A 23,521-nucleotide genomic window follows, 5' to 3' on the forward strand; every position below is an offset into this window, starting at 1 on the left:
CTACATTGGTACCAAAAGAACTTAATCAAACTGCCTAATAGTTAGATTTTTTTGACTCTAAAGTAAGGTCTCGCCGAGGTAAGAAATGAAACCTGTCTGAACTTTGTTCTAGCGGTAAATGTTTTGACATTAACTAAGTAAAAGTTAGCTAACCTGGTAATGTGAAATAAATGTATTTTATTAAAAAAAAAAAAAATATAGTATCTGTAGTACCTAAATAATATATAATATCACTAATTTTCTCTATAATAAAGCATTTTTTGCAAAAAAACAATAACAAGCAAATTTACGTGATAAAGGGGTCAATGGACACGCATATGGGGTGAACAGTTACGTCATAGGGGGTGATTAGATACAACAAAGGGGTGTAAAGATACGCCTTGAGGGTTAAGACACAAAAAATAATTTTGTGTCAAATAGCTGTTTAACAGGTACCATTACCATTATACCATTTGCCAACAGAGTATCCACATAATAATGACCAAATTCGATGCCTATGACAACTAAAACTTAATATTTCTATTCACCCCTTTCTTGTGTCTATCGACCCCGTTTTAAGGATATGGAGAAAACAGGTAGTTTTCTTTGATTTTCTCTGAATTGGGTAGATAAAAATTTATTTGACAAATGCAAAATTGAAGAACTAACCAAGACTCAAAAAATGATATCAAAATTATTACTTTATCATTTGGATTATCGTGTTGAAAATCGTGTCTTTTCACCCCGTTTTACCGTATTTGTTTCTATGGTTGACTGGTAGATAATGCCTTTTGGCATTTAGTTTGCCATTTTTACGTAATTCTATATGTTTGTGCAATAAAGTTTATAAAATAAATAAAGTAGCCATACCCACAAGTAACTTACAAATTCTCTGCAAGAGTTATTCAATACGAATAAATTGTATTAGTACCTATTCTACTAAGATTATAAAATAATATAATACCGACTCGTACAATATTCTTACTTATAACATGTAATATAGGAATACTAGGAACAGTTATGTTAGCACTAAAGCTGGCCATATACATTTGACAGCTAAGTTTGACCCACTTCCCGATTTCCGATTGAGCTGAAATTTTGCATACATAACAATATGTAAATCGGATGACTATTGCAATATTATGATGACATGGAGCTGATCTGATGATGGAGACATGAGGTGGCCATGGGAACACTGTGATAAAACAACGCAAACTAATTGTGCTTGGTGTTGTTAGAATGGACTCATGGAGTATTAGTTGCGTGTTGAAAGAAAAGTACAGTCAGCGATAAAAGCTTGTACCAAAAATGATATTTTTGCCAAAAACTTATATTGTTAGGGCTTGGGAGTAGAAGCTGGTTTCTTTACTGCTGGGAGCTGGAATATTTTTTTTGTTCAATTCAAGTGAGTGAAACCGTTGTCGTATAAACAATTTAAAAACATGTCTCACGAAAGTTTAATATCGATTATTTTTTTGTGTTTGGTAAAGTGGTTTATTGTACCTATACCTGACTATGGGAATGATTTTAGCAGCCTATGTATGTGTGTGGGTATGTTTGTGTCGTATATTACCCTACCATAGAATATCTGAGACAAATTTTGATAAATAAGGTGTTCGTTGGTTTGTTTTTAAGACGCAGGTGGTACAGAACTACACTTAATACATAATACTACTTTAATAACGTATAAATAATTACTAGAACAAAATTCAATTTATTTTCAATCGATAATTTGGACAACTGTAACAAAAAAATCCCCCTGGCTTAAAAACGAGAGCTTTCTAAAAGTGACATTAATTTCACATAATTTGCCAATGAACCGCTGTAAGTACTAGCCTGCGCCTGACCTCATCTAATCTAATTTGTTTCTGTTTCAGTCATAACATATTGGAGGCTTGAGAGACCATGCGATGCATCTCAGGCACTATCCGATCTACAACCGCCACTAGCTGCCGGCATTGAATCACATTGCCCCTTCTCACATCCGACGACTCAAGGCGTTGAAGAGGGAGGCTGAGAATATCACGAATAACCCCACAATGCCTGTCCACGAGGAATTCTGCCGCTCGACTGCCCGCCGACCCTGTGCTACAGCTGGGAGCCTGAGCAGCTTTAATATTTCGGATAGGTGGATAGCGGAATGGTCTGCTTCGGCAGCTCGGAGTAGCTGTATATCTGACCCAAAGCCAAAAGGGTTTGACCTTCCTCGGAAAATCTGGTGCCGCCTGAGAACCGGACATGGCCGCTGAATGCCCTCATCAGTTTATGATATGAAATGAAATGAAATCACTTTATTGGAGCATTCCACGAGCTGTCCCATACAAACGCATTTTATTTCCTGTGTTGCGATTTTTTTCGTCATTTAAAGCAAGCGATTAATTTTCCGTGCATATGTTTGACCATTTGTCATAGAAAAGGAAACTCTTATACCTGCAAATCTCCAGAAAATCCGCATTTCTACGGGACAAACGGTAGACAATTTCATGGAATGCTCCATTGCCAAAACATGATAGGTTGATGGTAGAAAAAATATTAGGAATACAAACCATATACATATAAATTCTATGTTAAGTATGTACTAACTTATTCTTGGTTAAGTACTAACTTATTGTCTACTCTATACATAGGTAATTACATTTAGCAAGACATGTTGGCCGTGGGTACCAAGCTCAACATGTGCTAGACTGGCGTCCAGTGCTGGTTTTCAGTTTGGCCCCTTTTTGTTGGAGGTCTGAGAGGAATGTTGATCTTTTCTGCGCCGTTAAGCATTCTATTTATATTTGAAACGAAACTTATAGATGAGCAGTTATGAAATTGCAATAATATAATAATATGGATATCAATTAAAAGCTAGTGAGAAGACCATTCCATATATATAGGTGTCATACCTATCCACAAATAAAACAACAAACAACCTTTTCAGTTCATTAGTATTATCATTAAGCGCTTTACACGTAAGTTAGGCCGTCGAATCAGACAGAATGGTAAGGGCCCCCGCTCCGAGACGTTCCTGGTACAAAAGCTGTTCATAGTAATCCAGCAATAAAGCTGCTGGCATGATGGGCACTTTCACAGCGGGTACGGTAGCGAATGATTTGTTTGTACACCTACATTTAATGTGTAAATAAACTTTGTTTAATTTTTTGGCAATAGTTGTTTTATTTACCCATTTATAATATTCTAGCTAGCAGCCGACATTGTTAACTTATCTATAGAGTTTAGTAAACAAAAAAGACTTGACAACACCACGAGTGACGAGAATTGTCAAATGTTGTATCTACCAAATAGAATTTAACATAGTTTTTAATATTCAACATTAGTTATTGGCGTATTGAGTCTGACCGCAGTTATAGTCACTAGAGTAGACTTATTAGCATAATAGAGCATTTAGGAATATTCTTATTTGACCTTTTGACCGCCAGACTCACTAGACGCGCCTTTTCATACAAACGTAGTCCACATTTTTCTCTCTGGATAATAACATTAAATATTTTGATACAATTTGTTGTATATCAACATCAACTACACCCATGCCCCTACGTTTGTTCTTTTTTTTTCAATTTATTAATTATTATAAGAGTTAGGAGCATTTAAAAATTTGTATGAAATCTGTCTTCCGCTCCTAATTTTTACAATATTCAAAAATTCGAACGTAGAGGCATAGCTATATGGTTAATATACATTAAATTATGTAAAAATACTTTCCATAATGTCAATATCCAGAGAGGAAAATGAGGACTACGTTTGTATGGAGCAGCGGAAGCGGCCATCTCCCTTTCCTCTTAAATAAGAACGTGCCTAAAATGTTTTTATTACCTATGCTTTCATTGTACTATACTGCATATGAGTCGGATTTTACATTTAGAAGCTATAAGAGTCACAAATTTTGTACGCATAAGGCTAAAATGAAAAATAAGAATAAGTGACACCTACATTGAAGCATGCCCGGGAATGCTGTTCTGTGTGAAGCTTATCCGTCTTCAATGTTTACTAGTCTCTACTTGTCTCTACTTGAAATATAGGTAAATTAGGTAGGTATTTGTGTGATAGTAAAACATAGTAATATGCGAAATATGTATTTATTCAGAGCCGGTTAAATTTTGTGCATGCTTGCATGCTTAGGAAGTCTTTTAGGAGCGCCTTCTCTAATTTTTCCCTTGATCCACGAGAAGTTTTCTGGAAGAAAAAGAAGGAAATAAGTAAAAGTAGGTTCATGTGGCAGCGATGGAGTAAATATTTTCACATGAGTGCAGTCTAGTGCACCCAAGATATATACTAAACAATCGCCAGGAATAATATCCATTAAACAAGGCAGCACATTAGAACTAGGTGCCTTAGTTAAACCTAATAAGTATTGCATTCCCAGATTATATATCCCAGAGATAACTACTTATCATACACAACTATCAAACAATAGGTAGGTACATAACTCAATGCACAATACAGCCGCAATCATACTTATTCAAAAAAGTAAAAGTTACTAAGACAGTCCTTGTGGAAAGTCACAGTTTTTTATGTCTAATACTTAATTCAGTGCTCAAAAGAACTTACCTTCTGTTTACAGCATCTACAAACTGCTCGAGATAGGTTCAGGCTTACAGTAGTGTGGCCAATCCAGTCAGTAGTGCTCCAATGGACAAGCCATGATCTTGACTAGTCCCGCGTTGGTAGTTGCCATCAGCTAGCAGGTGTAACTGTTACACACCAGCAGCAGCAGCTGCTGCTGCTGCTGGTGGTGTAGGTGTGCTGCTGGTGTTGTGTATACTGTTAGAACCTAAAACAAATAAGTACTTAATTACAGTACCGGTCAATAATATATCACCTCCATGCTTTTACGGTATAACTTTTTTTTTATATTTCTGAGTGACTTCTACAGCTTTAGGTAGTTTAGTACTATTCCTTGTCCAGCGATGAGAAAAATTGATCTCATGTAATGTTTTTTTTTCATAGAGGTTTTTTGTTTTAATGTATGGTCAACTACATTATTTTTAAAGAGCTTTTTTAGTAGTATGCTGAGTCTCTTATTGTAGTTCACAGTATTTCAGTATTCATAATATCTTATACCTTTAAACGAGCAATTCTTGTATATTTATTTATTACATGTATATATAGGTATTTCGGGGATATCGGAAACTGCTCTAACGATTTCCATGAAATTTGCTATATGGGGGTTTTCGGGGGCGAAAAATCAATCTAGCTAGGTCTCATCTCTGGAAAAACACGCATTTTTGAGTTTATATATGTTTTCCGAGCAAAGCTCGGTCTCTCAGATATTATTCATATAAAATGACTAGTAAAATATGAAATCTACAAACTAACCTACTACAAGTTCATACAAAAACACACAAACCGGTTATTGACCGGTACTGTAAATCTAATTTTGTCAAGTAGATTTTCCCCTTTAGGTTCGGAGGTTAGGATATGAATGTTGAAGTAAATAGTAGTTTAAGTAACCTCTGTTAGTAGGTTAGTAGCATAAGTAAGAGATTGTACAACAGATATCTTAACATACTAACTTTTACATATAATAATGAGGCCGGTACCTAGTATTGAAGAGTTTAGTAGCATTGTCATTAAGACGTCTGTTTTACATAGAATCAATGATTTCAAATATAATAGGGTCTATGCATAGAATACATATTAACTTTATAAGAAACACTGTAATTTTATTGCTTTACCTTTGAGGTGTTTTGGTAGGTAACCCATCACCGTTTTGAGGCTCGGCGTTAAGTTCGGCACATAAGTAAATGCACTGCACACTCCGCACGCAACGCTACGCACTTTGTAAATATGCCGAAACTCTTCGTCCGGCATATCAAATAGGCTGCAAGCGTTTCTTAAAGCTGTTTACGAGATTTTTCTTCAACAGCAGGCGCGAGTAGGAATAATAAAATTTGACTTCCCTGCGAAGAAAATATTGACAATATTATATACAGCGGAACATTGTAACTAATAACTCTCAATATAAACATAGAAAAACTGATATTTACCTGTAATTTATACCTTAAAATATGATTATTCACTACTTTTGCTTTCACGACAAGGCTTATCGTCATCTAAGAAGCACGTAGTTAAAATTAACTAAGTTGAACTGTCAAAATGGGACAATCTGTCAAATTATCCACATCTTATCCAACTACCATGTTATGCAAATTGTCTTCTATCATCTACCGCTGTCAAATGTGGATAACTCCATATATCGTCTGCAACCATAGTATGGATGATAAATCGACGATAACGGCCGTTCTATCATCACCATATTGCGTGATAACTACCTTGTCGTACAACCTTGCTAAGCCCGCAGACAGAGAACCGACAGGAAAACACATTTGCACGTAAACGTCAAAAGTAATATCCTCCACCACACTCACGTCATACTCGGCCATGCAATACTCGGCCTTATCACTACGAAGCTTCACACAGAACATGGTTAGATCGGCGAAAAACCGAGCAGGGCGCACGATTTAAAATTTACTTTTGACATTTACGAATAGCACGTTATTCACGTAATGACACTTAGAGCAAACTGAGATATTACAATCGTATACATGGATCTCCGTTGAGGCACTGTACACCCGCACATGATTGTATCACCGTGTTTTTCTTATTATTTGTTCATAGCAAACTAGGATCGACATGACCGGCCGTACGACTGGTTCGTTACTGCGCTCGTTGAAAGAATGCCCAATGACCGCGTGAATCATTCTATAATATAAATGTGAATCATGTACATATATCCTTCCTCATATTAATTTGATATACATGTAGTAATGTTATGGTCTGTGACCAATGAGCGGAGTCCTTTAATTCCAGAAATTGTCGGTGCGAGTCAATGGCCTGTTTGCGGTGTGTTGGTTCGTTGTGTTGTTTGCTTTAATGTGTATAATTGGAGGGAGACCTAGTTCATTAGTAACCCTAGCCTAGAATTATGAATGAGGACGTTAGGCTAACAGGGTTCGTTTGTGAATGGGTTTATTTTATTCATCATGACAGTGTTGTATGACGTAAGTCCTGCGAGTGATGGAGTAGCCTACTATTTATTTAGTTTAGGTAAGTATTATTATATTGATGACTTATGAGTTAGTTACCTTTAAACTATGATATACCTACTTACTTGTAGTTAACTTAATAAAATATTGCATAGGGGTTTTCCCTCCACTATTAGGTGCCTATTTAATTCGTACTGTCGTAGAGTCACCTGCGAAAATACTTGTTTCTAAAACGAAGTATTGAATTGACCCATCCTATAAAACATACAACGCTGACACTAAATAACAATAAGATTAAAATGTTATCCATATTGGAAAAAATATGATTGCGTGATAAAGAAATGAAAACTTCTCATTGCGTGTGACCTATATTAAGAAACAACAGCTGGTCACTTTACAACAAACAGCAACTTTAACAACGTAAAAAAAATCCGCGATTTGCTACCTAAAATGACCAACATCATACCGCAATGGGCATATTGGGCATCACTTCAAACCAACGGAATAACAGGTCGGAAGTTCCGTTAAGAAAAATAAAAATATGTAAGTATTGTGGTTTTTGGTGACTAACATGCGGTAGTGGTGTTTTACTTTAAATGGATGTCATCATGTTTAAACTTTAATTGCATGAATTATAATAAAATAAATAATAATTAAAATTAAACACTTTTTTATTAATGAAATGAACAGCAAGTGCGTCAATGGTTATTCATATTGCGATTACAACAAAAGTCCTACGAGTCATTAGAAAGGTTGTGGAACAAAATATGTAGGTAAATTGATGAAGATTCTCGTAATTCCTTCCGTCATGTTACGTGTCATGTGTCAGTCCGTGCCTGGACGTAAACAAACAATCTTGATAACAATGATAACAATAACAACATTGCACGCTGGTGACTCGGTAATCTGTATTAAGGTCGCGGTGAAAGCAAATAATGAAGCATTTGAGACTTTGCGATTGAAAGTTTAGTGCGATAAGTGTTTTGTAATACTGTAAAATTATACATTTTGCGTTTGCGTCAAATCCGGTAGTTCTGATTTTTTGCAGGCTTGTTTATGATGTTGGCCCAATGAATAATCCAAGTTTGTGACCTCGAGCGCCGAACGCAACTTTGTCAAAAATCTAATAAACCGCATTTTTTTTTAGATTTGGGCGATTATAACCCTGAAGTACTAGTTTTTGATAGTAACTTCCTAGGGCGTTTTTATAGTAGACTAAATTTGCTACAATAAGACACTAAAATTGTCTCTGTACATCTAATATTTTCCAAGATGAAGCCTTTCAAAATTTTATAATTTTACGTCAGTTCTTAGCTATAATATAAGGGTTAGGTTGGTTATTTGTACGGAATTCATCACCAGCATGTTCTACAAAATATTTATTTTCCATAAAAAAATGTATTAGTGCCTATTTTGAAAAAAATTTTTTTTTTAAGGAAAATAAATATTTTGTAGAACGTGGCGGTGATGAATTCCATATAAATTACCTGCCTAACCCTTATATTATACCTAAGAACTGATGTAAAATTATAAAATTTTTAAAGGCTAAATCTCGGAATATATTAGATGTACAGACGACAGAGACAATTCTAGTGTCTTATTGTAGCAAATTTAGTCTACTTTAAAAACGCCATAGGATTACTACCAAAAACTAGTACTTTAGGGTTATAATCGCCCAAATCTAAAAAAAATTGCGGTTTATTCGATTTTTGACAAAGTTGCGTTCGGCGCTCGAAGTCACAAACTTGGATTATTCATTGGGCCAACATCATAAACAAGTCTGCAAAAAATCAGAACTACCGGATTTGACGCAAAAGAGCCAGGTTACAAAATTCGACAAAGTTACTGGATTATTTGGTTGAGTTTGTTAAATTTATGGGCACTGCGCGGAACAGAAGCCAACAATTGTTTTTGGATCACCTGCTCGTAAAAACTGATATTTATTAATACATATTGTCTAAGGTAAGTCGATCGATAGACAAAATTATTAAGTCTGATAAACAACGGAATAAAAAATAATTTAAGGCCCATATTTGTTAGCCCAAGCCATGACTAATACATAAATGAGTTTCTCTCAAAAGTTCGAACACCTGACCGCACCGTTTCTACAATTCCGTTGAATACTGAATCACCGCACCAAATCGTATTGCCCATTCCTTTGAACTTCGCTAAGGCAAACTGGAAATATATCTGTTTATTTTCACTGCTATTATACCTCGGGAGATTAATTTGCTTTTAAGAGTCTATTTTTGACTGAATTCGCAGATTTAGGAAAACAAAAACACCAGTTCTATTACTAGAGATTTCTTGACTCGCTAACAAAACGCGCAAAAAGTTAATATTTTGGCAATCATGGCCTCCAACCAATCTAATGGATGTCACAATATGAGAAACGCGTTGATAAGTTTGCAGTGTGGCAATCTTAAATATCAGTCTAATACACTCTATATTTTTTCAACTTCTTGTGTTAGCTTATTTTACAGTTAAAGACCAGATCTTTTTGAGCAATTGAGTGCTAAATTTCTTACTTACTTAATGTTTCCACAATAGTATCGTAGCCGGCAATCATAAATTGTAATTTCTTTAGTTTGCGAGTACTTACGAGTAATATGTCGTCGTCTATGTACGACGGAAAATACCGCAGGCCCAGTATAAACGAGCCCTGACAATGTTACAACAGCGCGTTATACGCCCCCAACAACTGAAGGTATACAATATAGGTTGTGTTTATTTAGTTACCTCCGGCAGCTTCGGCATTTTGTCGCTCTCATGTGAGTGCATGTCATACTGGTGTGTCGAGCCTCTCCTGACGCTGAACCAGCGTGCCAGGCGCCCCCCGCCCTCGTCCTCGGGCGGCGGCGCGGGGGGCGCGGGCGTGGTGCCGCCGCTGCGCCAGCGCTCGCATAGTTCGCGGGCCCGGCTGAGGGTGTTGCGTAGTTGACCGCTGCTCCTGAAGGCAAAGTTGCTATTTTAATTTAATGACCTATGCTTCTAATCTGTGTTAGGTAAACAAGCCAGAAGTAGGCTAATAAACGTAGTCTATCTGATCTGTCCTTTAAAATAAAGCCGATCATCGATTGCATTGTCACGATTATGATGCTTGGACTTAAATGTTTATCTTTGATTTCAAAAATTTGATGCAACACAAAGCGAGATTTATACGTGATAAATAGTAAACAAACTCATGTAAATGTATAGGTAAGGTATATAAATTTAATTTAACTAAACGACAAACTTTTTATCTTCAAATCATCCCATCCTCATGTTTATGAAAACGAAACATCGATAAGCGGTCAAGATGTGTTTAACGGCCATTACATTTACATTAATTGGCCTTAATTAATAGGATCTGAGCAATTAAAGATACACGGAAGTCATTTAATTATACAGGGGGAAAAGTTCTACGCCACAATAATCGGTGAAACTACAAATAGAAACTGCAGATGGATCAGTGGCTCGGCGTTGTTCGTGGTAATAGTATTAGTCGCTCCGAGACCCTGATCCCTATTAAGGTTTAATGCCTTTCGCATTTCTTAATGCTTGCTACACACAGACCGGTATAGTAATCGGTGAAGTGGACTTAGTAACTATACAGGATGAAATCGTCACTCGAGTCACGAAGAATTGAAATAGAAACTAGATAAAATTAGTTCCGATATGAACAAATAAAATAATACTTAAGGCCGTTCCCTGAGCCAGAAATGTAAAAATACCCCAATAATTATCCTATTTTTCTAAGAAACGGTGATATTTGTAGACGTGGGAAAAATAAATATAATTCTTGATTATATTATCTTTAATAACACAGCTTTCGATACACGATTCATAACACTTCGCTCGATACAATTTATTCCCAAAGTAACCTCCAATTCGAATTTTTACTCCAACTTTACTCGTTTCTTTACTATGTGACACTATGAAACAAAAAAAGGAGAAAAATCAATCATAAGTATAACAGTAATTTGACAGCTTTAGAAAAACGATAATTAGAGGCAATATTTTTAAAATAAATAAACATCAACTAATTCTATCGTAACAAAATATCGACTCCGGCCTGCATGCTCTATCTCCGTCCGTCTTTCGAAATGAGACAGTGATGGCTGAGCGCTCGTGCCAGACGGACCTGTACTAGGTGTCCCCAAAACAAATATAAGATTTACTTATAAAAACTATGCTGTGTTGTGTGTCCTAGTGATATACCGTGTGCACCAAAACCTTTAAGTTATAATGGGTAACAAGCAATTGAATAAAAAGAAGACATCTCGAAAAAGACAACTCGGAAGATTCCAACAAACAATGGAACTAACGTAAGTAAAAATGTATATTTATTACACAGTGAAATACGTAATTATTACTTAATTTAATATATACTTGATCGTACTAATTAGTAATCCATATAACTTAAAACATTCTAGAATTTAATAATCGCTCCATCTACCGGTAAACATTGTCATCAATTCATCATCTAAATAGCTTAAAAGGATATTGCGATTCGCGACGTTTACACCACGCGGCACTAGCGCCTTGCACGGCAAAGACAGAAAACATTGCCGTCTATGTGTGCGTCGTGAGTCGTAGTTACGCGGTTGCGGTGTAGTGGGCCTTCCTATAAATACGAGCACACAGTGATACATGTAACGCACACAATTAGACGCATAAAGCGTTCTTTTAGCAATCCATCCACCTATCGAGGGTTCGAACCTCAGCTCGTGATTTGTCATGCGTCTAAACTTTTTACTTTTTTGTCTTTCTAGGAAAAGAAGAAAATTGGATAATTTCACAGCCGAACATGATACTATATATTTAGACTACATCGAGTGAGTATAATTATTTGACTTGTGCTTTTTAGCCCTACCTACGTAACACAATACACTAATACAATTTATCTTTATTTACAGACTGCAAAATATGGAAATGGAATCTCCGATTTCATCAACCACTGACATTCAAAGTAACGAGTAAGTTCTAATTCTAATTGTGGCATTATCTATGAAAAGGGACCTTATTGTCTATGGCGCTTACGACGCACTGCGTCGCACGGCGTGGTATTTATATCAGAGCATCGTTAATAATGGCGGAAGCGCCATCGACAATAAGGTCCCTTTTCATAGATAACGTCACAAATACCTACCTACTCAAGTACTCACAGCGGCGGCGTACGAATAGACCTTAGTTAGATTTAGATACCTACTGTTTTCCTATCAGTGCAGATGCTTATATCTTTTTATGAATTGAATTGATATTCTCAATTATTTGGACATATTTTGTACTTATTTTCCTAGATGGCTATTAGTAGTATTAGTACTACCTACTTAGCAAATGTTCGCCGAAAACTAAATAAAATGTCGCCAATCAATAATATCGTACGAGATACATTGCCCTCATCAGTTATTTGATATTCTCCAAGAGGTACTTAATTTAAAAAAACCGGCCAAGTGCAAGTTGGTTTTGCACACGCAGGGTTCCGTACCATTATGCAAAAAACGGCAAAAATCACGTTTGTTGCATTTTATTCTGTTTTTAGTATTTGTTGTTATAGCGGCGATAGAAATTCAATCATCTGTGAAATTTTAAACTGTCTAGCTACCACGGTTCATGAGATACAGCCTGATGACAGACGGACAGACGGACGGACGGACAGCGAAGTCTTAGTAATAGGGTCCCGTTTTTACCCTTTGGGTACGGAACCCTAAAAATGTACACTGATAGAATGTAATAGGGTTGCCTGAGTAAGTCCCGGAAATTAAAATCCCGGGATTTACCGATTGTCCGTACTTTCGTTATTCTTTTACGTATTTTTTAATGAACTGGTAGTTATTTTATATTATACCTACCCTACACAATAGTAAATGATTTCCTTTTCTTGAGCGTGTTGACCGATTTTTTATTTTAATAAAACTAATAATCTTGGGCAATTATTTCCATTTTCAATTTCTCATTTACCTGTGATAGAGCATTTTTAGGGTTCTGTAGCCAAATGGCAAAAAACGGAACCCTTAAGGATTCGTCATGTCTGTCTGTCTGTCCGTCCGTATATACAGCCACTTTTTTCTGAAACTATAAGAACTATAGGTACTGTTGAAACTTGGATTTTTCAACAAAAATAGAAAAAAACAATACATTTTGGGGGTTCCCCATACTTAGAACTGAAACTCAAAATTTTTTTTTGCATCGATCCCATACGTGTGGGGTATTTATGGATAGGTCTTCAAAAAATATATTGAGGTTTTTGATATCATTTTTTTCTAAACTCAATAGTTTGCGGGAGAGACCACCTCCAAAGTGGTAAAATGTGTGTCCTTTAACTTCTAAAATAAGAGAATGATAAAAAAATATATATATATATGATGTACATTACCATGCAAACTTCCACCGAAAATTGGTTTGAACGAGATCTAGTAAGCAGTTTTTTTAACACTTACGTCATAAACCGCAATTTTATTATGTTACTTGCTAGATGTTACTATTTGGCTACTTTGTTGCTACAAAGTATTTGACGCCGACTGTACCTGTAACCAGCACAATGGTTTATTTACTTTCAAGTAGTTTTCTCCATTGTCATCACTTGTTATAATATAGGTACCTACATAAAAATTTTGAAATTAGTCTGTCTCACTTTTCGAAATAACTGCATTTCTGGAATGCTGCGTTTCGCGGGTCCATGATCAATTTATGAAATAGTAATGGACTAATTTATAAATTGAGTGATGTTGTAAAGAAATGACTGGCTGCTACAATTCTTCGACCGACAGATTTGTCCGGATGCTTAATGAGAGGCAAAATGTGGCTGTTATTGTTCATCATCACTTGATGATAAAAAATAGTGCGAAAAATAGTTGACATGAGTTGCGTATTACCTATTCTCACATGTATCGTACAACGTTTTACAGTACATATAGCCCTATAGGTTAACTGGAAGAGATCCCTCAAAGGGATAAGTTCGCCTTTGTACTTCTTGCTAATTGTATGTTATTTTTAATATGTCTTTTTGTACAATAAAGAGTTTACTACTACTACTAGCCCTTTAAATATTTGACATAGTTACGTAATGTGTGTGTGCATTATCGTACTAGTGCGGTAAAGTCCATATGTGCTGTAAAACAACATACATTTATTTAATTTTGGTTTTGACAGTGAGGCGACCGGCTCAAACATTTTGAACCCACGCATTGCACAGGTGGATGACACTTATCGGGTTCCTAGTATATTAGAGGAAGAAGATACCCATGAGGTAGGTGATTCATGCTAATTATGCTTAATGATTGTAGAGCAGAGAACAATTTTACCTTTTGTACTAACTACCTAGCTAGAATAACATTGTTTCAACTTCGTGTGCCAGAATTCCATCGTAAATTGATTTATCACACGATTCGTAGTCATTATACAGGGTCTTACTTTTATTTCTCTCGTTGGTTCTTTACCACCGGTGCTTTATATGTACAGTCGACGTCAAATATATGTATACATTTTTCACCTTATTACAAAGGAGTATGCTGCAATAGGTACATATCTTTGACGTCGACTGTACATGATGTGACAAATTGTAAATGCTAACACATACAATATATTTTATTTTCAGTTACAAATATCGTTCAATGTGGAAGAAGAGCTTCCTGACAAAACCGTCGGTCGAAGAATTGTCGCAGTTAGTTACCATTCGATTCGATTCCTCGCATTTTATCCAATAAAAGATTGTATGGAAACTATATACATAAACGCAATATTTCACCGACAAAATCGCAATTTTCTTGTTTTGTTCATACTTCAAGATGGACTCTTTGTGACCTTGACGTCACGGTCACATATCGTTTTGTTCGGGGCGTTTCGCGAGTGAAGTACGACTGTCGGACTTTGACTATCATTTCTGACTTTTGTATTCCTTTAATGCAATGGATCCCATATAGACTTTTGATCCTAAAGACAAACCTGATCGATTGATACCATAAATGAAAATTAGTCATCTATTATCGATAAGTATATATGTTTTTCTTCATCAAATTATCAATAATTTTCATTTTTTAGATTGTTCCCTCTATAAACTCCTAATAGTCTACCTTGGTGCCAAATAGGGAATGCAAATCGGTTATTTTTTGTATGGAAATAATCGGTTATTAACCGAAACCGCGGTTATTTCCATACAAAAAATAACCGATTTGCATTCCTTAGTGCCAAATTTCAAGTTTCTAGGTCAGCTCGAAGTGGGTTAGGTTTTTGATCTATTAGTCAGTCAGGCACAAAAATGCCGGTTTTAAAACGTTAATTTATGAATAACTGTTAGAGCTACGTTTACGAAATTTTGTATTCTAGACAAGATAAGGGGCTTGAATAAATGTGCAAAATTGCATGTGAGTAGGTAAAAATGGTAATAAAATTATCAATAGGAAGGATCAAGAAGTTGTTGCAGCCAGAATTAAGAATTTACCAAGGAGAGGACATGTCACTATAATATTTTAATTCATTTTAAAATGTCATTCAGATTATCAATAAGAGTTTCTTATACCGTATTCGAATTAAAAGAAATATTTTATTAATAACACAATTCTCTCTAGTTTTTGCTCGTATTTAGTATACAACTAACTAATTATTCGTATAAAATTATTTATCGTAGAAACACTCGTATAGTTTCAAAATAAGCTATTTTATTTTGTTGGCATTGTCAAACCCATTGACTATTTTTGTTTTGCTTTAATATATGGTCAGTCGTAAAAGTATTAGCGTCAGCAATGGATTTATATAATGTATTTCTTTAAAAAACATGATATTTCATGCTAAGTAACAGAAAACAGTCAAATATTGTACCGGAAATATTAGTCCCGAAAATCCCGAAAGTACCGGGAATTTAATTTTGAAATCCCGGTTCTTTGCTTGGCTCTAAATCCCGGGAATTCCCGGTACTTTCGGTACCGGTATTTCCCGGGAGCAAACCCTAGTATGTAGGACTGTAGGTACTGTAAAACGTTGTACGATACATGTGCCAATAGGTAATTCGCAACTCGTGTCGATTCAAAACACTCCCTTCGGTCGTGTTCGAATTTATCGCCACTCGTTTCGTTTTTCCTATTTGCCGCACTTGTAAACGTAATGTAGGTAAGTACTATTACAATATGGTGCTACTTTACCGCATTAGTGCGATAATTAGCACATTACGTAACTATGTCGAAAATTTAAAGGGCCATATTATGTACTGTAAAACGTTGTATGATACATGTGCGAATTACCTATTTTTCGCACTTGTACCGGTATGCCCTAATTAGGGTTCCGTACCCAAAGAGTAAAACGGGACCCTATTACTAAGACTTCGCTGTCCGTCCGTCCGTCCGTCCGTCCGTCCGTCCGTCCGTCCGTCTGTCACCAGGCTGTATCTCACGAACCGTGATAGCTAGACAGTTGAAATTTTCACAGATGATGTATTTCTGTTGCCGCTATAACAACAAATACTAAAAACAGAATAAAATAAAGATTTAAATGGGGCTCCCATACAACAAACGTGATTTTTGACCAAAGTTAAGCAACGTCGGGAGTGGTCAGTATTTGGATGGGTGACCGTTTTTTTTTTGCTTTTTTTTTGTTTTTTTTTTGCATTATGGTACGGAACCCTTCGTGCGCGAGTCCGACTCGCACTTGCCCGGTTTTTTTTTAATAAATATCGATGATATACCTGCACAGTATACCTAATAAATAATGATATTATAGAAAACTTGCAGTCATTAATTTGTTTAAATATAAACTGTATTTACCCTTATAATTAAATATTATTGAAATAAGAGTTGACTTCATTAAAATGAATATTTAATTTGCACTATGTTTCATTTATTTTTCCAATTTAACTTTAACGCCATCTATGAGATGCAGCATGCTTTTTTTCAGTATTTAGTAACACGTTTTACAAATCAGTGTCCTGTTAGTTTATTTAAGTCGCTACTTCTTGCGTGGCGCTGTTGTATCGTCATTGTATCTAGGGGCGGGATGGGTGGCGTGAGGGGAGGCTCGATTGTAGATTTCATTTGGGTACGGGAACGGCCTTAAGTAAGTAATATAGGTAGAAGTCCAAAGATATCGAAAATGCGACTCTGAATTCTACTGATGTACAGTCGGTAAGTTTCCAAAATTACGAAATTTCCACGTAAAAAAAATGGATTTATTTTCGCGAAAATATTTTTTTCTAAGTGGATCGTTTCATTCACGAAGCCGCGTGCTTTGGGTCGTATTGTCATGCTTTTAAAGGTTACTTTTGTTAAATCTGCGCGTCATCGTGAATGACACGATCTAGGTCGTATAAATCGGCCAACCCTCGATACAAAGGTCAAAAAAAAATTCTTCTAGTTTTTCCTAATCAGAACATCAGGCTACCGAATATGTCCTTAAACGGATCCCCACTATTTTTGTTACACCTTGTACCTGTACGTGAAGTACGTGAACATCTTTTATTTCATCCTGAGTATACTGGTTGCCGTTGTGCTACCTGTTTAGTAGATACAGGAACTGTGCAAGTTTTTTTAAAGGCACATACATAATTACCTAAAGGTAAAGTCTCGCGAATACCTGATTACGTAGAAATGCGAATGCGTGCGGCGAGAATGCGTCAGAACAAGAAAATGATGATTCTATAAAACATTATCCTAGCTCTGTTTTGAAACGCAACTGAGCTAATGTTTGGCATTGTACCAAATGTACCAATATCCTCGTTTACTGTTTATTCAGTCCGTAGATTGCATGCTAGGTCCCTACCTATAGTCTGTATCTTTAGGTAGGTATTTAAAAAAAGAGTAAGTAAACAAAATTTACCCTCAAATGGCTTCTTAAGCCAGTTGAGGGTAGATGAAAACATTACATGATCAAATTATGTAGGTTAAAGTCAGGTTGTTCAGTGACAGATCCAGGTGGTTTTGTATTTGGTTAGTTAATCAATAAATGTTATAACTACCCGAAAATGTACAAATTATTTGTTTTTATTTAAGTACCTAAAGATACAAAGTTTAGTTAGTACTAACCTCCCTGTAAGAAATACAAGACTGGGGCGTCATTTCATGTTGATTATTAACTCAGCCATTGAAATCTTTTCTCATGAATTGATAGGTTATCACATAATGTGATATATGGCCCGACATTGTCCGACCGAGAGCGGAAACAGAAGCTCATAACTATGTTCACTATAACTTTCGATTAATAAGTTCTTATTTATAATTTAACATTAATTTTAGCATCATATTTTGAGTTTCACGATTTGGCATTACTACAAGTCAAATAACCACCTGGTATTTAAATATCGTAAAGCATTGCATCAATGGCAGATGAGATCTGCGCTGTCATTGTTGAAGCGAAGCAATCGACTCTCGTCTCGAACAATCGGTCAATAATAATAAAATGACAATAGAGCAATTAGCTCCGACAAATACCTACTAAACAACGAATCCCATCGGAGCTGTGACAAAGTAGGTCCTACTGCGTATAATAACAAAGATATAGGATTCTGTCTAATGTAGGTATAACGGTATTATTTAGGTCCATGAGAGTTGTTAGAAGTCAGGAAAAAGTAGTTGAATCGTACTATTCAAGAGAGTAAAAAATTACTTGATTAAACTAAACTGCGTTTATTTTACATGCGTTTTGATATCATAAAACTATGAGTTGAACATAAAGATAATTTAACTAGTCTCTACATACAAAAAACTGTCTATGTCATTTAAAATATCTAAATCTAAATGTCTTAAGTATAAAAGTATAAAAATCTAATTCATGTTTTAAGGACTCTTAAGAATCAAGTTGTTACTAGCACTAGTCAGTTCAGGCTGCATACGTAAGTATTAGTCCATAGTCCATAATAGGAACTGTGATGATGATGAAAGATGAAATATTGTCCGTGGATTGCTTAGCTGCCTGAGTAATTTTATTTTATTATTAATCTGTTACGGCGGTATAATAAACTGCGCTAGCGTCAAATTGTTTTCTTATGCAGGTGTTTGATGTTTCTTGCGCCTCGGTAACTAGGGCAAACAAGCAATCCATGGTAGATGTCAGGGTTAATTTCTATGCAAGAATGCTGATGAACAAATAGATCAGTACTTAGCGTACTACATATGTTATTCTGGCCTTCTATGTCTAAAACAATTGTTCCTTCTGCCACAGAATAAATAATAGTACTAGATACAGAAGATACAATCACTAACAAAACGCGTCTGTTACGATTAAGGCTTGGCCACACACAGAGCGCGACGCAGCGCCGCGTCCGCGCCGCGTGATGCCGACGCGAAGCCTGGTCAAACAGGGCGCGCGCCGATCGCGCCGGCCTCACGCTCTCAACACGCCCTCAAGGCGCGCGTGAACGCGGCGCGGCCGCGCGGGAACGCGGCGCACCGCTCGCTGCCTACGTCCGATCCTACTGACGTGACCTTGCGCGACGCGGCGGGCCGCCGCGTTCGCTCGGCGCAGCGCGGCGCGGGGCGCGACAGAAGCGGGGCGTGATACCGGCGGGACGCAGTCTGTTTGACGTCGGTAACCTGTTAGCATGTGCCGCGGTCGCGCGGCGTGGACGCGGCGCTGCGTCGCGCTCTGTATGTGGCCAAGCCTTTAGGAATTTAGGACAGATATGACCGCTAGGTGGCGACAGCGCCACGCGCGGTTTATGGCTAGCCACCAAAATTGGTGTGGGACGGATGTACTTTTAGTGCTGCAATGCAAAGCGACGAAATCGCGGCCTGCCTCTGCCTTACTATACTGGATGTGCAGATTATGTAGTATGAAAGTAACTGCCTCAAAATCAGGTCGTTAGTAGTGTCAAATTCAATTCAAGTTTTTTTCCAAGGTCCAAGAAACAGCGGGTTAAAGTAATACATACACATGTCAACGTTCTCAATCGGTATCTAGGATTCTCAGGTGGGGCGAGGGACAACGAATGTGAAATAACTGTAGACATTTCAAACAATGCCTCATTTTCCCAGCACACGGCCAACTGCAGTGCAGTGATCAAATACTCATAAAAACACAACAGGTTTTTTGTTATTTTGTTTGGTGGGATTTAATAACGAAACTATAAGCGTTTCTTAACTACTCAAATACTAATCATCAATTATATTTGGAAGTCGATTAGTTTAGAGATCAGAAGACACACCGATAGGTGTAAGTAAAATGCACATGCAACACAACACAAGCAACAGTCGTGAACTCACAAGCAAAACCTAGCAGGTTATAGCTAAATGAGACCACGCAATTACACGATCAGCAGGTGATTGCATTACTAAGATAATGCGTCTTTTTACGCTATGACGCTAAATACAAATACAACACAGGGGCTAACCGCGACCTCAGTACATAAATAATAGATAAACATTTGTCCCCACCAATATTATTCTAACGATATCATCATGCAAAGATAACAGTTACTGAATTACTGATGAAAGTTATTGATGAAAAACATTTGAAACAAAAAGATATTAAGTACAATACATATTGTATACAATATGTTGAAACATTGAAAGGTAAAGAATGTAAACATACATGTATATTAATTTGTAAGTAGCTCGTGTGAATATAAACATGGAAGGGAAGGCAGCCGTCGCTCGGTCTGGCTGCCGTATCACCGGTTTATCTCCAGCGACCTGTGTACCTAAGTGCAAGATGTAAATCATGCGTCGCGACTTATATGAAGTCATCTTCATATTCATATAAACACGACGAGATCGAGATAATTACGACTCTTACTTACATGTATATTTTACACATATGTATAAATTTACATATATTGTTCGACATAAAACCTTTGGCGATTGCTTAAATCTTTTTTTATTTGGAACAGATCTTTCATGAACTGCCCTTTTACAAATAAACTTTATCAAAAACTGCATAAATTAATCACGACTACATATTTTCAGTACAAAATAAATAAAATTTTCGAAGCTTTTGTGATTAAAGCCTGCCTGTGTGCCTGTCTATCGGCAGTTTATTGAACATAATTACCATTTCAGTAAAAACAGTATCGGTTCTATCAGTAAAACTATTAGCCATTGATCCCAATTAGTGAAAATAAACTCAAGTCAATGCCAAAACAATTACTGCTAACGAATCGCGATAGATTCTAGTTAGAACAGCTATTTCTATTTTAGCTAAGGTTTCATTTAGCTGCCGTATACGGATGGACCAGTAGAGAGTTGGAGCAGGTTTTTTTTCCGATCATTTATCTGCCAGTATAAATGTATTATTTTAGTCAGTTTTAAACCACCATAAAATATCATCATTTTTAAACCTTATTGCGGGTATGCCCGTGGTCAGTTTATTGTACCTAATACTGCTGTTAGAGTTAGACCAAGAAAAGTCTGCAGCGATTTTGATAGCCCACAATGCTAGTTATTTTAAACGTCAAACTTCTATGAAATTATGACGTAAAAATAATGACACTTGCACTGCATGGGCTATCAAATATCAAAATAGCTGCAGACTTTTCTTGGTATAACTCAAGTGTGGTTGTCTGACAAAATGATTAAGTAATTCTTAAATATCGATAGTCACTTAATAGTCTTATTAGTTGGGAAATAATGTTTTTTACAACTTGTTTAATCAACTTTAACTACCATAAGCTGCAAAACTATCCGCAGTTCCAAACGGTAAAGGTACGGTAAGTTGCTAGACGCAGAGAACCATGGAAGTTGTTAGGCCTTTTCATCTGCACTTATACGAGCATAACAACCAATGTAATAAATAATGGGTTTTGAAACCAATTCACGTTATTTTGAATTTAGATACAGCACTAATTAGTATACTTTTCAACTTTACTTTTCCAGTGGGAATATTCAATGCAAAATACTTTTAGAGAGATAAAATTAAACTAAAAATTCAGAACATCTTTCAAAGTTTACCGATTCTTTGACTTGTCATTATACTAGTTTGAAGTGTACACTGGCAATGAAAGAAAACGACTAATTTAATGTAAAATATAAGTGTGCACGACAATAGGGGCCAGAATAATTACGCTTGGTGGCGTCGATTTGAATAGCATATTACCATTATCAGTGACATGCAAATTAATGTATGTCTGTGCATTACCGTGCCCTGGGCCTTGACATGATTATTTAATATTATCTGTTCGGAGAATGTCACGCCTGTTGACTGTAGATTGCTTTGTGTTAGCGGGTATGCGCGATATGATAGGTTTTGTAACATAAAGTGTGAATTTAGGTGTGTCTTCAGCGCAAGAGGATTCAATGCCAACTTGCCAAGCAAACAATATACCGTTGTTTAACTATAAAACATTATGACACAATCCAAAAACAAATTAAAACTTTAAACAATGATGTTATTGTTGCGCGATACGTATGACCATGATTATGCATTCTGAATGTCATATACTTATTCAATCTTAAAATTCAACTTAGTATTTACTTTGTTATAGCTAATCAAATAGGGAACCGTACATAATAGCGATCATATGAACATTAGTAAACAGTAAGCAGGAAAGGCCTTGCTCGCTCATCTTGTTTATAAAGCGTGCAATGATCGTTGTCGGAGGCAGTGCCCTCGGCTGCCCTCTGGAGTCTGAGCGGGGCACAGGAAATTCGTGTTAATTGGCCCCGTAGCCCTGCTAATTGTTCGGCGCGACGGGACCACACCGCGGAGGAAGTCGCATATGCCAACTGTCAACATGCTGATGAATTTACGAACGAGAACGCGAAACATGTTTTCATTCAAACAAAACAGTGGTTTATTAACATAACAAATGATTATGAAAAGTGTAGCGTAATTGGTGTGCGTAATTCGGCTGCGCATGCCTTGTCGTTTATTTTAAAATAAAATACTTGCCCACAGAAACGTCAAATGACAGTGACACATTTGAAAAGCAACATTAATATGCTTCCCACTCGTGTTCTATAAAAACAAGAGTGTCGAGGGGGCGACAATTTTGGAAAAATAATGAAACAACACCAATATAGCCACTGTTTGCTTAATTACTGAAGTCAAACAACGTAAAACGCGCGCCCCGGTTCCGTCCCTCGGCTTTAATAGACGAGAATTGGTCCAATTTTGGAATAGCTATCAATCATACTTAGCCTATGTAACTACTTCCTTAGTTTTGAAATTGTAGTGTTTCGAGTACTCGATACGACCTTTGGACAGCACTGGCACTGTGTAATTTGTGATAGATAAATGTAAGTAGTTTATAATGACGTTTATTATGTATCCTGTGCATTAAGGCTTGATTAGATGGATAGTGGAATGAGTAGCGTAAATTAAAACAATCAACCCATTGTTTTATAAAATATGAGCCGTATGGCATTGAGCTATAATCGAAGAGACACATGTGAAATTTGATTCGACATGCAATAAAATGATATGAGTTGCGTCTGACATACCTACTACATTCGATTCGTTTAGATCTCATTAGCTATAAACTACGGTTAACACGTGTAAAATATTAAAATTAAAGGAGTACATGAGCAGTCGCGGTTAACGTTCAGTTCAGTAATATTTACATGAGTAAAAGAGTTTAGTATCCTAGTGCAAGTTAGATTTACTAGTAGTTTTTTGTTAATTCCTAGAATGTAGATTTCCCAGTAGTGCCAGAC

General features: G+C 36.4%; 1 protein-coding gene across 1 annotated transcript in view; it reads right to left on the reverse strand.

Moving 5' to 3' along the window:
* Positions 1–23,521, reverse strand: part of LOC134796501 (rho guanine nucleotide exchange factor 10-like protein) — a gene marked incomplete at its 5' end in the record, with an annotated part of 51,752 nt that overhangs the window by 25,980 nt on the left and 2,251 nt on the right. Inside the window, one exon of the mRNA XM_063768690.1 lies at positions 9,708–9,918. Coding sequence (XP_063624760.1) covers positions 9,708–9,918 — 211 coding nt within the window. The remainder of the gene's footprint in view (positions 1–9,707; positions 9,919–23,521) is intronic.

The sequence above is a fragment of the Cydia splendana genome, chromosome 13 (assembly GCF_910591565.1).
Source record: "Cydia splendana chromosome 13, ilCydSple1.2, whole genome shotgun sequence".
Classification (NCBI taxonomy): Eukaryota; Metazoa; Arthropoda; class Insecta; order Lepidoptera; family Tortricidae; genus Cydia; species Cydia splendana.